Source organism: Amaranthus tricolor, chromosome 12 (assembly GCF_026212465.1).
Source record: "Amaranthus tricolor cultivar Red isolate AtriRed21 chromosome 12, ASM2621246v1, whole genome shotgun sequence".
Taxonomy (NCBI): Eukaryota; Viridiplantae; Streptophyta; class Magnoliopsida; order Caryophyllales; family Amaranthaceae; genus Amaranthus; species Amaranthus tricolor.
The window spans coordinates 17,875,735-17,891,896 of record NC_080058.1 but is presented as its reverse complement, the minus strand read 5'-3'; the positions used below and the strand labels follow the sequence as shown (position 1 = coordinate 17,891,896).

General features: G+C 32.7%; 2 protein-coding genes across 3 annotated transcripts; one reads left to right on the top strand and one right to left on the bottom strand.

The window, feature by feature from the left end:
* The first annotated feature begins 385 nt into the window (after positions 1-385).
* Positions 386-7,528, top strand: LOC130828215 (putative chloride channel-like protein CLC-g). The gene is made up of 8 exons (XM_057694071.1): positions 386-774; positions 1,106-1,306; positions 1,406-1,583; positions 3,381-3,643; positions 3,854-4,123; positions 4,227-5,355; positions 7,111-7,282; positions 7,365-7,528. Exons 1-7 carry the CDS (start codon positions 623-625, stop codon positions 7,243-7,245), a joined length of 2,328 nt encoding a protein of 775 aa, XP_057550054.1. The 5' UTR covers positions 386-622; the 3' UTR covers positions 7,246-7,282; positions 7,365-7,528.
* A 286-nt stretch (positions 7,529-7,814) lies between these two features.
* LOC130828216 (calmodulin-binding receptor-like cytoplasmic kinase 3) lies at positions 7,815-12,952 on the bottom strand. Of its 2 annotated transcripts, none has more exons than XM_057694072.1 (7): positions 12,662-12,952; positions 10,497-11,189; positions 10,006-10,328; positions 9,761-9,920; positions 9,589-9,678; positions 8,586-8,884; positions 7,815-8,316 (listed from the first exon to the last, which is right to left on the bottom strand). In XM_057694072.1, the coding sequence occupies exons 2-7, from the start codon at positions 10,816-10,818 to the stop codon at positions 8,110-8,112; spliced, it is 1,401 nt and encodes a 466-aa protein (XP_057550055.1). In that variant the 5' UTR covers positions 10,819-11,189; positions 12,662-12,952; the 3' UTR covers positions 7,815-8,109. The 2 variants fall into 2 exon arrangements, with proteins under 2 accessions (XP_057550055.1, XP_057550056.1); XM_057694073.1 differs by having other exon boundaries at positions 10,497-11,184; positions 12,662-12,941.
* Positions 12,953-16,162: the final 3,210 nt, after the last annotated feature.

The following is a 16,162-nucleotide window of genomic DNA, read 5'->3' as shown; positions in this document are numbered from 1 at the left end:
TTGGGCGACTCAATTTTTTTTTCTTTTTGGAAAATAATAATAATAATAATAATATTATTATTATTAATTTTATATATATTCTTTTTGAAGAATATAAAAAAGTTAATTATTATTATTATTGTTATTGATATAATAATAATAATAATAATAATAATAATAATAATAATAATAATTATTATTATTATTATTATTATTATTATTATTATTATTATAAATAAGAAATTTGGAATGAGTGGTAAAATTGTAATTTTTTAAAAATCAGGGGCAAATTCGTAATTTTATTTGGAGGGGTGGCGATAAAATGAAAAGGGTGGCGAAATTTAAGTATCGGTATTTAAAATCCAAAGATTCCCCTCTTCGCTACAGACAACAATCCACAATTTTTTTGAGGAAAACAACAACAATCCACACTTTCTTCTTCAACCACTTCAAATTGTTCATTTTTTGGTTGTAAAAAAAATGTCCACTTTAAGTATTTTCCTTTTTTGTCTTCTTCTTCATCATCATCATCAATCAGTTCTTATTTTTCATTATATTTACATATGATTTCAAGGCTTGAATTCTTTCTGGGCATTACCCAAATTATTTCTGAATATATTGAAGGATTATTATCTTGATTATTATGGGTTCACAGTTTAATGGAGGAGATGAAGAGTCACTAGTTGAACCTCTTAATTACAGTTCCAGTCAACAATTATCTCGTCTTACCAATACAACTTCCCAGCTTGCTCTTGTTGGTGTCAATGTTTGCCCAATTGAAAGCCTTGATTATGAGTATGTTGTCCAATTAACTTTTTTAGTTACTTTGGTTGATTTTATTCATTTAGGGGTTTAGTATATGATGGAAACATTGAGGGGAAGCCAATTTTATCTTGTCGGTGTTATATTTGCCTATAGTTAACCATGATCTAGAGTATGTTGCCCAGATTATGATTGCCCATATAACTCAAAGTTGTATGTGCTTGGTTAATTTTGTTCATTTATGGGTTGTGTGATTATAAAAGGGAAGTGCTTTTTTTCTAAAACTTGTTTTATTTTGTTGGGTTTTAGCTCATTTCTTTTATGGATTTATTATTGAATTTACTGGGATCTGTAATATTTGCAGAATTATTGAGAATGATTTTTTCAAGCAAGATTGGAGAAGTAGAGGAAGAATGCAGATTTACCAATACATTTGTATGAAGTGGGCATTGTGTTTTCTCATTGGATTGAGTGTTAGTTTGGTTGGGTTCTTCAATAATCTTGCTGTGGAAAATATAGCTGGAAAGAAATTTGTTATCACTTCCAATATGATGTTGTATAACAGGTTCAGAATCAAACATTTTCTCCATCTGTTGATTGATGTAATTAAGGTTTGTGATTTTTAGATACTTGATCAAATCTTTTTTCTTTTGTTTTCATGTAGGCACTTGTCAGCATTTTTGGTGTTTACAGGTTTCAATTTTGGGTTGACTCTTTTTGCATCTTTGTTTACGGCACTTGTATCTCCGGCAGCTGCTGGGTCAGGTATACCCGAAGTTAAGGCTTATTTGAACGGTGTAGATGCGCCTGGTATATTTTCACTAAGGACTTTGGTTGGTAAGGTTAGGAATTCATTAGATTTGAAGATTGTTTTGCTAAAATTTATGTACTAATTTGCAAATTTTATATGGCAATAAGAGTATATATATAAATATATCATATCATGACACTTCAACCTTTTACTTTACATGGGTCGTAAAAATGTTGATCCACATTACTGTTTATGCTTTATTTTTACCATTATTGCTCAAGCGCTCATAATATTGGTAAAATTTGGATACTCTTTTGTTAATACTAAGAATAATGTTTCGTTTGATACTTCTGAGACTCTGTCTAGTGCTTTATTTTCTTGTAAATTATTGTTGCAACTGCAAGCAACAACCTTTGAACTAACCGAAGTGAAGACTACAGTTGAGTCATATGTAGTGATTTTGGGCCGTGTTATGAATTGAGCTAGCCGTGGATGATTGAAGTTAGGTATAGGACAAAATCTACTATCAAGAAAAGCAAAAACTACATTGAAATGTAACGATTAGCACAGATGAATGTAAATGTATATGTATGTCATAGATTGATTGTAACTTAAGAATGATTACAATGAGATAGTAGTCTAGCAAATCGAGAAGCTTGAGTTTTCTCTAATTGAGTCATGTAACCCACCGATTTTCTATTACAACTTATTCAATGCCTTTCTCATTCCCTTTCCATTTGATATATACTATTTGTCTCTCTATATATTTTTCCTCCAACTAACTAATTACTAAACTCTCACAACCATTCATGACATATCGACTATCAAGAATAGTAAAACCTGCATTTCACTACCTTCGTCATCTTCGATTGTCGGGAATTGAGCCGCTATGATACCAATTGTTATGAATTGAGCTAGCCATGTATGATTTAATTTAGGTATAGGACATAATATGCTATCAAGAATAGCAAAAATATATTGAAATGTAAAGATTGGCGTAGATCAATGTAAATGTATATGTATATCGTAGATTGATTGTAACTTAAGAATGATTACAATGAGATAGTAGTCAAGCAATTTGAGAAGTTTGAGGTCACCCTAAATGAGTGTCATACATGGCATATTCCTAGGGTCATATATAATGTAAGTGAATAAAAGTCAGTTAAGAGTTGTAATTTAGGTTTTTATGTTAGTTAGTCTTTTAATAGCCTTTATTTTTGTTTGTATTTTCCCCTCCCGTCTCTTATAAATAGAGGGCAGTATGGGATGTTGTAGGGGAGGAAATAACTAGAGAGAGAAGTGGAAACACATAGGAGTATTTGGGAGACTCGAACGTCCCATACTTAGGAGTGTTTGGGAGACTCAAACGTCCTATACTTAGGAGTGTTTGGGAGACTCGAACGTCCCATAGTATCGTTCTTGTATTCATTATTAAAGTCAGTTTTTGTTACTATCTCGGGCTGATCTGTTACAATGAGTCATGTGACTCACCCACTTTCTATTACAACTGTTTGACTGTCTTTCTCATCCCCTTCCCATTCTATTTATACTGTTTCTCTCTATATATTATTCCTCCAACTAATTAATTACTAAGTATTATTCTATTATTTAATTCCTACATTACCCCTCACAGCCTTTCTTGACAGGCTGTTCATTGCTTCAATTGTTTTTGTGTCGGTTGCGATATTGCATCCCATATGGGTGGTACGAAGTCTTCGCATTATTTTTGGTGGTGTTTGTAATTTTGAAGGCTTGTTATCAATGAGGTTAGACTAAGATAAAAGTTCTATCTGACAAAAGAGATATGGCTGTGGAGCTTAGTTGGGTTTGTGCATATCACTATATCTGTTATGCATAAATTTTTTACTAACTTAATTTGTGTTTACAGATTATTGGTAGCATATCTGCCGTTTCTGCCTCCCTTCACATTGGAAAAGCAGGGCCTATGGTGCACACTGCTTCATGTATAGGTGCACTGCTGGGTCAGGGTGGATCGAAGAAATATGGTTTGACTTGGAAATGGCTACATTATTTCAAAAATGACCGAGATAGAAGAGATCTAGTAACATGTGCAACTGCTGCTGGAATGGCCGCTGCTTTCCGAGCTCCAGTTGGTGGTGTATTATTTGCGTTAGAAGAAATGGCTACTTGGTATAATGGATGCTTTTTTTAATTCAGTTTCTTGGAACCCTCTTTTCCTTTAATTCTCTCTTATCCTTCATTTTGCGAATCCAAACAAATATGTCCAATAAGAGTAAGTTCAGATTAGAGCCAACAAGTTCAAAGGTCTCACAAATCCACACTTATTCAGTAATGGGTTTCTGCTGAATAGAAGCCTGATTTCCTTGTTCAATTTTTCAGGTGGAGAAGTGCACTAGTATGGAGATCGTTCTTTTGTACGGCAGTTGTTGCTATCATGCTTCGCAGTTTCATGGATCTCTGTTATAGTGGCAAGTGTGGACTCTTTGGCACAGGCGGTTTAATAATGTTTAATGTCACTAAAGAAAATTTTGCATATCACCTCAGTGATGTACCTCCCGTCCTGCTGCTTGGACTAATAGGGGGTTTATTAGGAGCCTTGTACAATTTCATTCTTGAAAAGGTTCTTCGACTTTACAGTTTTATAAATGGGTTAGTCAATGCTTTTGCTTATCAACAAGTAAATTATAATTCAATACAGGAAAACGAGTTTGGAGTTTTGGCTGTCTGACCCTCTTGTTGGTCTACATTTCAGGAAAGGCCTCGTCTATCAAATAGTTCTAGCTTGTTCAATCTCTGTGTTCACCTCATGCCTTCTGTTTGGGCTTCCTTGGCTTGCACCTTGCCAACCTTGTCCAGGGGATGCGTTCGAGGCTTGTCCTACGATAGGCCGATCTGGTAACTACAAGAAGTTCCAGTGTGCTCCAGGACACTACAATGATCTTGCCAGTTTGATTTTCAACACAAATGATGATGCGATAAGAAACCTCTTTAGTCACAGCACTGATTCTGAATTTCATGGCTTATCCATGCTTATTTTTTTTATAACCTGCTTTTTCCTGAGCATTTTTAGCTATGCAATTGTGGTTCCTTCTGGTCTCTTTGTACCTGTTATTGTAACGGGTGCATCATACGGGCGTTATGTTGGGATGTTAATAGGTTCAAATTCGAGTCTGAACCATGGTCTCTTTGCTGTGCTTGGTGCTGCTTCTTTTCTTGGTGGGTCCATGAGAATGACAGTCTCATTGTGTGTCATCCTTCTTGAACTCACCAATAACTTGTTACTACTGCCACTGGTGATGTTAGTTCTACTTGTCTCTAAAACCGTGGCAGACGTCTTCAACGCCAATATATATGACATCATGATGAAGCTGAAAGGTTTCCCTTATCTAGAATCACACACAGAGCCGTTCATGAGTCAGCTGACTGTAGCTGATGTAGTTACTGGCCCACTTGAGTATCTTCATGGGATAGAAAAAGTTGAAAATATAGTCAATATTCTCAAAAGGTCGGGTCACAATGGCTTTCCTGTGATTGATGAACCAGAAGAATGTGGCATACCGAAATTGTTTGGTTTAATCCTTCGAAGCCATCTGATTGTGTTGCTGAAGAAGAAAGCTTTCTCTCTCACATCGGTGTCAGCTGGAGCTGATGTATTTAAGCAGTTCTCTTCTGTGGAATTTGCCAAGGGTGGGTCGGGAAATATTGATGACATTGAAGATATGTTTTTTACAGATGAAGAAATGAAGATGTTTGTTGACCTTCATCCGTTCACAAATGCTTCCCCTTATACAGTAGTGGAGACAATGTCTCTAGCAAAGGCTCATATACTTTTCAGGGAAATTGGTCTCAGGCACATGCTGGTGACAACCACAAGTAATGATGTAAGTTGCATGCTTTACTTTCTACCCCACTTTATAGTTAATACTCTGATTCTAGCATCACCCCATAACCCCCAAACTAAAAGATCTGGTGGGAAAATATATCATGATGCTGTTTCATTTCCAAATTACTTGTTCAATTTTGTTTATTGCTTCCTTGAGTTTCTAGAAAGTGCCTTTTATTTGGGCTGCATTTCAGCAGTTACTCTTCCCCATCCCACCCAAAGGAGATTATGTGGGAAGGCCCACTAATAAAGTCCTATTGGAACTTTGGTTTTTAAACATAGAAATTTCCTGCATTTGGTGGACAAATGGGAACTATACGAGCGCTTGAGTTATTCTTTGTGCTGGATTTTCATAGGTCTTAGTGAAAGAAAACTCTTTGTTGATGATGCTTGCTACAACGTCTTTGTCATAACTTATAACTAGTAAGGGTAAAGTTGGGTACGTCCAGACCCTCCAATTCTGTCTTGGTGGGAGCCACTTACTGGTATTGTAATGGAATGTAAACTATAGATCAAAGTACCTATATGTTGTGCCTATGAAGAATCACTGTTGCATCCCGTGTCCCAACATTGATCCTACTGTTAGTGAATCTGGGGTAAGTCAAAAGAAGTAAAGTTCGAAAAGTTGTTATCGAGTAGTTTATTTGCCACCTTTTGTGTTGTGAGTTTTTGTAGGTGCTTAGGAATCTATGACTTGCATATTTTTGTGCCAACAAACATTTCTTAATATAAGTCTTATCATATTTCTAAATATAGCTTACTATTTGGTACAATTCAATTAACATATCTCTATATAGAAATCTTGTCCTTACACTCACTTTGAATAAGTATTTCTATCAATATAGTACAAGGATGATATTGATTATTTTCTGATGTGTTTGGTACTATTAGTTAGGTTTATCTTCTTTTTCCTTTGGAAGTGTATCTAGTCAAAGAAGTTCTCTTGAGGCTCAACTATATACTTATGTGTGTGTTATGTTTTCAAATTAAGTATCCACAATGCACTAAGATTGCGTTTTGTTCAAAGGAAAACATTTCAGAGAACTTTTTATTTCAACGTATAATAATTTTATTGGAAAGGTCTCGAGATTTGTTGTCCTTCTTACCTTGATAGAAAAGTTGCTTTGAGAGAAAGGAAAATGGAAAAGGATACGGAACATGTTAAGAACAGTGTCGCTTCACTGAGAATACAAAAATCTTCAGAAAATTTGTTCAGTTAAATTAATGAAAATGGAGCATATTCCTCGTGGTAGTTCAGTTAAGAAACTTTAATAGTTCAAGATTTAGATTCCTTGAAAATTTTCTGGAATTGTTTTGGTTGTACTTTTTGAGAAGATTTGCATAAACTTTGTCATTCATGGGGATTTTGGAATAGAACTTGCACAGAAGTGGTTTTGATGGTACTTTTTCGCCTGAAAGTGTAGTACTGGAAGTACTTGGTACTTAGGCTCTAGCGTTGACTATCCGATTATAGAAACAGGAAGTGCATCGGAATACATTTTTTTGGGAGTCGAAAGACGCCACAATCTTAACATGATGTTCTTATCCTTATATGTGTTATTAAATCATGTGCGCTTATTTATTTGCTATAAAATTTAAAGGGTCAATTGGAAACAATCTATTTGTTTCTGCAAGGGTACGGTTGCGTACATCTGACCCCTCAAACTCACTTAGGTGGGAGTCACTCGGTAACATTAGAGCATTGAAATGTTGTTGTTTGTTGTTAACTGAAAAAATTTACAAATTGGTGCAGAGACCGCCTGTTGTGGGGATGTTGACAAGACATGATTTTATGCCGGAACACATATTAAATTTGCATCCTTCACTGGTGAGTAGAAGATGGAAAAGATTAAGACTCCAGCTTACTCCTTTTGCAAAATTCTTGTAGGCATCTCCAAAATACATTGGGGCTCCTTTTTGTTTAGGTATGTAGCTCTCCATTGGTATCTGTATGAATTTCAATTCTCTGTTCATCTGCAAGGCTTGATGTGTAACATAATAATGCAGCCTACATCTGCGTTTTATAGAGTCAACGGGAAAGCATGTTAAAAAGTTGTCGACCCACTCCTCATCGCGTTTTGTACTCTTTTTTCCTCTTTTTCTGGAATTTTGTACAGAAAATTCTCAATAACTCTTGAAAAATTTTTGCTGCAAAAGATGTTCTTGTTATGTATTCTTTGACTGGAAGGAATTTGATTATTCAAAATACGATTCTTTACTATGGTTATCAAAGGCAGCACTGCACCGATTTAACCAATATACCAATCAGCTACTTTTGTGAGAGACCGTCTCTCAAAGAGACAACCTCAAAACAAAAAGCTCACATTTTTATTTTCTCTTTATTAATTGGGATATTTAGCCCGTATATATAATGCGTCTGTCGGAGAAACCGTCTCTCACAACAATTTGTGTATACCAATAGATCATATCAATGGGAAAAGACTAAACATTAAAGTAAGAGCATGTTTAAAGTAGATCAAATAATAGTTATGCTTTGTATTGTAAGTATCTATGCTAAAAATATGCACAAAAAAAAGAAGAAAAAAAAAAGCTTGTACATCAAATGATTTTGAATATCAATTCTTCAAACAAAAATCATTAAGAACACAAAATTATGAGTTCATTATAGTTGCACACTGGACAACCCAAAAATTACAAATCTGCTGAATACTTAGCAGATTTCCTCATAGATGCATACATTATCTTCATGAATGGTTGTTCCATAAAACTAAGTAGTTCTTCATAGAGCCATCTACCTTTGCCTTGCCATATGATGTTCCATCCTAATTGCCCACAATTGCTCCCCTACAGTTTTCATGTCCGGCCGATCAACTGTTCCAGGTGCTACACACTTAAATGCCAAAGCAAATATTTTTTCGAGGGTTTGTTCATCTATTGGTTCGTTCATTCGCGGATCAACCAGCTTAAACAGTTCACCTTTAGTGTAGTTGTTGAATGCCTGCAAAATTATTTCAAATAGTGTCAGCCTCAGGGTGTCATAGAGTTATACAGCCTCATCTAAGTTTTACACCAAACAATCCCACCTTTGCCTCATATTACAATCCCTTTTTCAAGTTTATGCATTGCAAGTTTAGGTCGGTGGGGAAGATACCAGCAATATGGTATTGTTAATCTCAAAATATAGGGTTGGCTATATGAATCAAAACAAATGAACGGCTAGACACTACCTAAATATGGGATTGTTAATCTAGAAGGAAAAGAGCTCACCCATCTAATGGTTACTTTCTCTTCCATTGGTCTATTGGGTTCCACAGGACGACGTCCAGTAAGAATTTCGATAAGCAAAATCCCAAAAGAGTAAACATCACTTTTGGGGGTGAGTTGATAGGTTTTCATGTACACTGGATCAAGATATCCAACAGTCCCTTTAACTTTGGTTAATACATGAGTTTGATCATCCTCGGATGGACCTACTTTCGCAAATCCAAAATCTGCAACTTTGGCCTTAAGCTTCTCGTTCAGAAGTATGTTGGATGATTTCACATCTCGATGAATAATTTGCTTCTCTGTTACCACCAATTAAACATGAGTATGGTACAACAGAAATTCAGAACAAAGAATGCAAAAGATATAATTTAACAGTCTTATGATGATATAAACATGCGACCACACGAACAGGGTACATACAGTCATGTCAATATGACTCCAGCACCCATCTATCCTTGATTGATTGCATATACAGTCATGTCAAAACAAAGATTTGATCAATTTGCATAATCAATATGTGTCTTGAACAACTTAGAATTGGTGTTTTCCTTGTAACATTTAAATTGTCAAATTAAAATCTATAGTTGAAGTGGGTTTTAGAGTTAAGAGACTTGACATAAGAAATATCCAGTCCATCCAATCTACGCTAGGTGGGAACTTAGGTGAAAGTCACTTACGATCCATTTGGTAGTTCGTATTTAATGACGAGAATGATACTGAAAACTTAGTGTAATTTTGGCGGGAATTCTTTTTTTTATCAATTTTTCATCACCATGAATATGACATGATACATTTCACAAAAATTTACACTACAAGTTAGTCTTATTACCACTACTTAGTACTAATAACCAAAAGGGTCACATATGTACTCATACAGAAAAGACCAAAGCAGACAATTGTCAGTTAACTGTTGTTTGGTTTGTTAGTATGTAAAAATGAGGTATTATAGCTGTATAAATTAAAGCGCAGGAAACCAAAAGGACATGAAAAAAGTCATTTTTACCTGAATAAAGATGAAGATATGTTAGGCCATGTGCAATATCTATAATAATCTCAAGGCGCTGCTTGAAGTCCAATATTTTATCTCCCAAACCTGTCAAATACTACATCCATTATTTACTTCTACATACTCAATCGTCAATATTGCACAGAAATTCACATTTCTAAGATCTTACCATCCAGATGTTCTCTAAGGGTTCCATTTGATACATATTCAGTCACTACAAGTCGTTCATTTCCCTTGTCAACAAATCCCAGCAGCCTTACTAGGCTTCGGTGCTCAATTTTCGATAGGATCTCGACTTCACTGTTGAATTCCGATGAGTTAAAGTATTCCTGTCGCAAGGCAGCAGTAAAATTTTTCAAATATATTTCATAAGGCTACTGGGAATGATAATCTTTGAACCATTAAAGAAAATACCTTTTTTGCTCTTTTTACAGCAATCCACTGCCCATTAGGTAGCTGCGCCTTATATACTGTTCCAAAACCACCTTCACCTATCTTATATGATGATGAGAAATTATGTGTAACCTTTGCAATCTGGCTGAAGTTAAGATGAACTGATCCAAACCTATCCAGCTTTGGGGAAGCTGCATATAGAGGACTAGGCGGAGGTTGTCGTGATGGATGTGAACTGGCCGATGAGAAGCGTGATGGGTATGGGTTCGGCAGAGCGTTTCGCCATGGACTAGCGGTCACCTTTTCCAGATGTGAACTTCCCTCAAAGGAGGAAGATAAATCAACTGCAACAAATTCATTAATCATCAGGAATCATATGCTATGGATTTCACATGAGTCAAAATCAGTCATGGGCAAAGCGACTAGATAGAAATTAGAATGAATCGAGCATGAATACGACTGATAGTTTATGCTCAACCTTTCAAATCGAAAAATACTATACTTGTACTTACTATTAGTTAAATCTATCTGGGATTCAGAGTCAATATCTTTCTTCCAGTGTTGAAAGCAGGGGCATATTAAAGCACAACCCAAAATAAGTACTCCAGGTACTGCCATTGCTACCATCTTTGATGAATATGATAAACGGTAACCATTCTGCCCTTTTGGTACATGAGTGGCAGGCACTATAACTTTTTCTTTAATTCCATCCCGGAGAAGTCTTCTTCCGACCCCTGTGGCAACATCAACTGCAAAGACTTGTGGCCATTGTATACAAGAAGATAAGCATACGAAGCATATCAGAATTTGTAATGCAACATAGCGGCTACCCATACTTCGCTAATGACTCGGTGTTTTTACTCATACGTTCATTTAACGCGAACAAAAGATTGTATTCACAAAACCATATTCCCAAACAAATACATGTACGGTCACAATGACAAACCCAAGAAGAAGCGAGAGCAACCCAAGTAAAGAATCAACTATATGCACAGTCTAGAGAGGTATAGCAGTGGAACTGATGCCGAAATTAAAGAGAACAACACCCCCTCTTTGCAGAGAAAAACTCAAAACACAATTCTGCAAGTGCTGAAGTTAGAGTTTGCTTCACCAAGCCATCCCGAATATATTGACGAGATGGAAGACTGATGACGATTGCTTTTGACACCCACAGCTTCAATCATCTACCATAGGAATCAACTAAACTAAGAAAACACAAATGATCAAAGTTAATAGTGAAGTAAACCTTCAAAATCAACTCAAGGAAAGAGTGAAAGCATAAAAGTTAACAAAATCACCTATTGAAAACAAATTCGAATGAGCTCTAAAGTATGTATGGCATATAAAGTTTATGTTAAAACACATCATAATACCCTTTCAAGTATATAGATTCTCATGTTGGATGTCAACAAACCACTATACATTTTTTTTTTATTACCCAATCATTAAATATGTACAATTTGAAGCCAGACTATAAATACCATATATTCACCAACTCATTATAGCAATCACCTTTTTAATAATGTCTTATCATTATCAATCATCATCATTTACAAGCAAGAATAATAACAATGCCTTTATTCTACCCCATGTGTTCTGGCCCCTAAAATTAACTAAGCAAGGCAATTAAATACAAGTACAAAACAATTTGAGATTATTATCTGCTTCCATAGTCAAAACTAAATACTCTCACTGTCCCAACAATTTTATCCTAATGCCACTAAGTGGGTCCCGCTTAGGCTGAAATTCGAAGGGTTAGATACAAACAAGAGTACATTGTTAGTGATAATAATTGTTTCTATTAACCCTTGGTAGCAAATATGATGTGGAACATTGGGTAAATTAAGAAAATCGGGACAATAGTGTAGTCGATGAAAAACAAGTTAAATACGTCAATGAAAATACCAAAAGAAAAAAAAAACCATAGTTAAAATAGACATAGAGTAAATTTAAAACACAAACTAAAATGAAAAGTAGCGCAAATTTGGCGGGGACGAAGATTACAATTACTTAAAAAGAACTCATAATTAAAGCTAACTACATAGGAAGATTTCGAATTAAGGAAAAAAATCATTTCAAATTAAATATTCCAACAGTCGCAGTTCATAAATAGGCAAAAACTTGAAAAAGCTCAACATTGACGAAATAATAACTTTTTTTTTGAGATAGACGAGAATAACTTAGATAGACACAGTTGTCAATATATTTTGTAAAATTTTATTTGACATTAAAATAAATCAAAACATTCAAGTTAATACTTAAAAAAATTAAAATTAAAATTAAAATTAATTGATTAATAGGGTAAAAAAGACAGTAGCGCTTCTGTTGTAGATTATATAAAAAACAAAAACTAAATTTGTACCCCGAAACTAAATTTTGAGACAAACAAAAATTCCCACTCCATATCAAAAATCTAATCTTGAGACAAGTATATGATCAAAACGCCATCTCAGTTTCACCCCCACAAAAATATTAATAAATAAATAAAAAAAAAAAAAAAAAAAAAAAAACTTTAGAGATATTTACGAACAAATACCAACCGATATGTCAAAAATACAATTATGAAACAAGTAAATGATCTATAAAGAAAAGCCTATGAGAATATTGTATATTTTGGTGATTTACAAACAATGAATACAACATAAGCAAAGAAATGAAAAGGGTGAAAGTAGCAAACCTGTAAAGATTGAAACTTGGTAAATGTTTGAAAATTGTATTAAAGAGCAAAGGGAAGCAAAATAGAAGAAGTTAGATAGAGGAGACTGAATTGGGAAAAAGCAGAAAGGGGGCAAAATAGCTGGAAATGGTGGTGGGGTTATGGTTGATCCAAGACTCCATTGGCTGTTGACTTCACTTTTTTTTTTTATTTAAAATTAAGTCAAGTTTAATATTATTGACTGTTGATGAGAAGAAATTAGGAAAGGGAATTATGAGATGTTTTGCTGTATTGTTTTCCTTGATTGTTCCTCCTCCGTCTTTTGGGTGATCATGGTCTTCTATTTGTAGTATATTGTGGGCCCCATTACACATTCTTTTGAATGCCAACAAATATCAACTAAAGACAATTAAATCTCACATTAAAAATGACTAACTTACTATTTTCTTGTTAGAATAAGATACATTAAGATTATTACTAATCACTTTAATTAATTATTATTATAAGTTATTTTAAGATTATAAATGTTCCTAAAATTATAAGATTATTTTCAAATTATAAATTAATGCATTAAGTAATGACATTATTTAAGTATTTCCATCAAAGTCTATTTGGTATGGAGTTTGATTAAGAGGTAAGGTCTTAGGAATTAACTGTTAAAATGTTTTTTGGTCAATTATAAGTAGAAACAAAAAGCAGTTATAACAACTTATGTTTCTCTTTCCTCTTGACCCAACTGTAACATGGTCATCACCACCTGTAGTGGCGGAACTTCAAGGCTCCACCCCTCGAGAATTTGGATAATCGAACTCCAACGCATCCAGTTCTAATGCACTTCAATTTTATTTGATATTATTGAATAATATTTTACTTCTAATATCTTTTGGGCTCTACACAATTAGCCAAACAACTTCCTTTTGCCTCTTATTACTCCATTAAACTCAATTACAAAACATACTATTATTTTTTTTTATTTTTAATGAATTTTCATACTATTATTAATTCAAACTTACTATTTATAATAAAACTATTATAAAAATATATTAATAATATATTTATTGAGATAAATCATATTAAATCCAATTGATAATATTTTAACTTATAAATCAAGTATAAAATAACATTAAAACTTAAATGTAGGTAGTATATGTTTAGATTAATACAAACTCGAAAACAGATTTATTAATTTAAATAGTATATATTTATTTATATATATTCTTATTGAAACTTTTTTTATGGGCATCAAGCATTTATGTATTCATGAGAAGATTATTAATAACTTACTCTACACTTATTATGATAATAGAAAAATAATTTTAATTAGTACTCTTTGTGTTTCTTTTTAATTGTGTGTCTTTTTAATTGTTTACTACGTAAACTTTATGTGAAAGTTTTTTGGTCAAAAATAGACAATCAAAATGTAATGAAGTAGTATATAAAAAATTAATCAGATTTGTTTAATAAGAGTCATGTTGAATGTTATAAATTGATAATATATACGGATATAACTAAAGGTTTGGAATAGTATATATTTATTTATATATATTCTTATCGAAACTTTTTTATGGGTATCAAGTATTTATGTATTCATGAGAAGATTATTATTAACTTACTCTATATTTATTATGATAATATAAAAATAATTTTAATTAGTATTCTTTGTGTTCCTTTTTAATGGTTTATTACGAAAATTTTATGTGAAAGTTTTTCAGTCAAAAGTAGACAATCAAAATGAAATGAAACAATATATAAAAAATTAATTAGATTGTTTAACGAGAGTCATGTTGAATATTATATTAATCGATAATATATATGGATATAACTAAAAGTTTGGAAACGTAAATAACACAACTTTGATTATTTCAATTAATTTTTTTGTGGCAGTAAGAGGAGCTTTTAAAATGAAGGTTTTGAGTAAACTTTAATTTTATTTAGTCTATTCAGATCATTTATTATTCAGAAATCTTGCCCCTCTCAAACATTTGGTCAAATTCTGCCACAAACCACCTACCTTTACCGACAAATCAAATACAACCACCACAGAAGATTTTTCCATGTAATCGAGGATCGACAACAAGCATTCTCACCATTGGCTATGAAAGCCTGGCGAGAACAACCACGACAACAACCATTGGTTTACCACCATATTCAACCGTCCACAAAAAAAGTGAATATATTATGTTATTCAAAACCAAAAATTCATAAAATTAAAACTCCAAATACAAATAAACAATACTAGTGAGTAATTCAACAGCTAGCATGAAATATTGTTGAGAGAATAGATACTTTGGAGGTCAGAGGTAAGAGGTAAGAGGTAAGAGGAGAGAGAAATAAAGGACATAGATATTTCATAAGAGAAAAGATATTAGAGATAGTGGTGGTGACTGGTGAGAAAAAATAATGGGTGTAAGAACAACATTTCATTAAAGAAGACCAATAATTTTGTTTCATTAAACAATACTATCCTTTTTATTTCTTATGCTATTAAAATAGAAATCAATAAAGTAGGTTGCGAAATCTGTATTACTCATATAAAAGATTATTTTGTTTAACATAATTACAACTGAAGTGTATAGAAATAGTGTTGAAATTAATTTATAAGATTCTATGCAAATAATATTGTCATTTATTTTGTTTAGTATATTATTAAATGCATAAAACTGTGATTTTGTTTGGTGATTTGTTTAATCTAGGTAAATATAATTTTTTTTTGAATTCAATTTTGTCTCAACTAATAAATAATTGTTATCCAGTAAACATAAATTTTCCAAATTCAAGATTATTTAGTATATCAATTAGAAAAACAATTTCTGCAAATTTGTCTAGCCAATAAATAATTGTTACCCAATAAATGCAATTTTGCCTCAACCAATAATTTGGAACAAATATGGCAACCATCTATTAAAACTGAAAAAATTAATTATATTACAAAATTAAAATTTTGTTTAAGTTAATCAAAGCTTTTGTGTTTTGAAATGCTAATAATATTACTCTAAAATACTTCATGCAACTTATATTGTAATTTATTTTATTATAATTATTTTGAAGATTCTATACGAATTATTTTGTGATTTGTTATATTATTTATTAGTATATTATAAAATGATTTTGATAATGTAAGTGCTTATCAATTATCAATCAATGTATGCAAAATTTTCTCATCCAGTAAATATCAATCAACATAACAATCAAGACAAATTTGTTTCAATCGGTAAAAAAGAAAATACAAATGGCAACAAAATAATCAAGGAAAATTTCAATCTGTGCGAAACTATATTAGGCAATAAATAACAAACAAGGCAAAATCTCTACTAATAAACATTCAGCCAATAAAAAAATTACACATGACAACATTTTACCAAACTGCCATTTGTTAATTTACATTAAAATTATTAGTTTGTATGATGATTTGTATTGAGCTTATTTGTTTTCATAACTTATATGTAAAGAAAACAAGTTACTAAATTAACCTTTATTATTTCTTTTCCCATCATTTCTAATTTTATTCCATTTTCATATCAA

Coding starts and splice junctions, on each gene's coding strand:
- LOC130828215 (XM_057694071.1), top strand. CDS start 623: ATGGGTTCACAGTTTAATGGAGGAGATGAAGAGTCACTAGTTGAACCT. Junction 775..1,105: donor ATTGAAAGCCTTGATTATGA/GTATGTTGTCCA, acceptor TAATATTTGCAG/AATTATTGAGAATGATTTTT. Junction 1,307..1,405: donor AATATGATGTTGTATAACAG/GTTCAGAATCAA, acceptor GTTTTCATGTAG/GCACTTGTCAGCATTTTTGG.
- LOC130828216 (XM_057694072.1), bottom strand. CDS start 10,818: ATGGGTAGCCGCTATGTTGCATTACAAATTCTGATATGCTTCGTATGC. Junction 10,329..10,496: donor CCAGATAGATTTAACTAATA/GTAAGTACAAGT, acceptor AATTTGTTGCAG/TTGATTTATCTTCCTCCTTT. Junction 8,885..9,588: donor ATATCTTCATCTTTATTCAG/GTAAAAATGACT, acceptor TGGTGGTAACAG/AGAAGCAAATTATTCATCGA.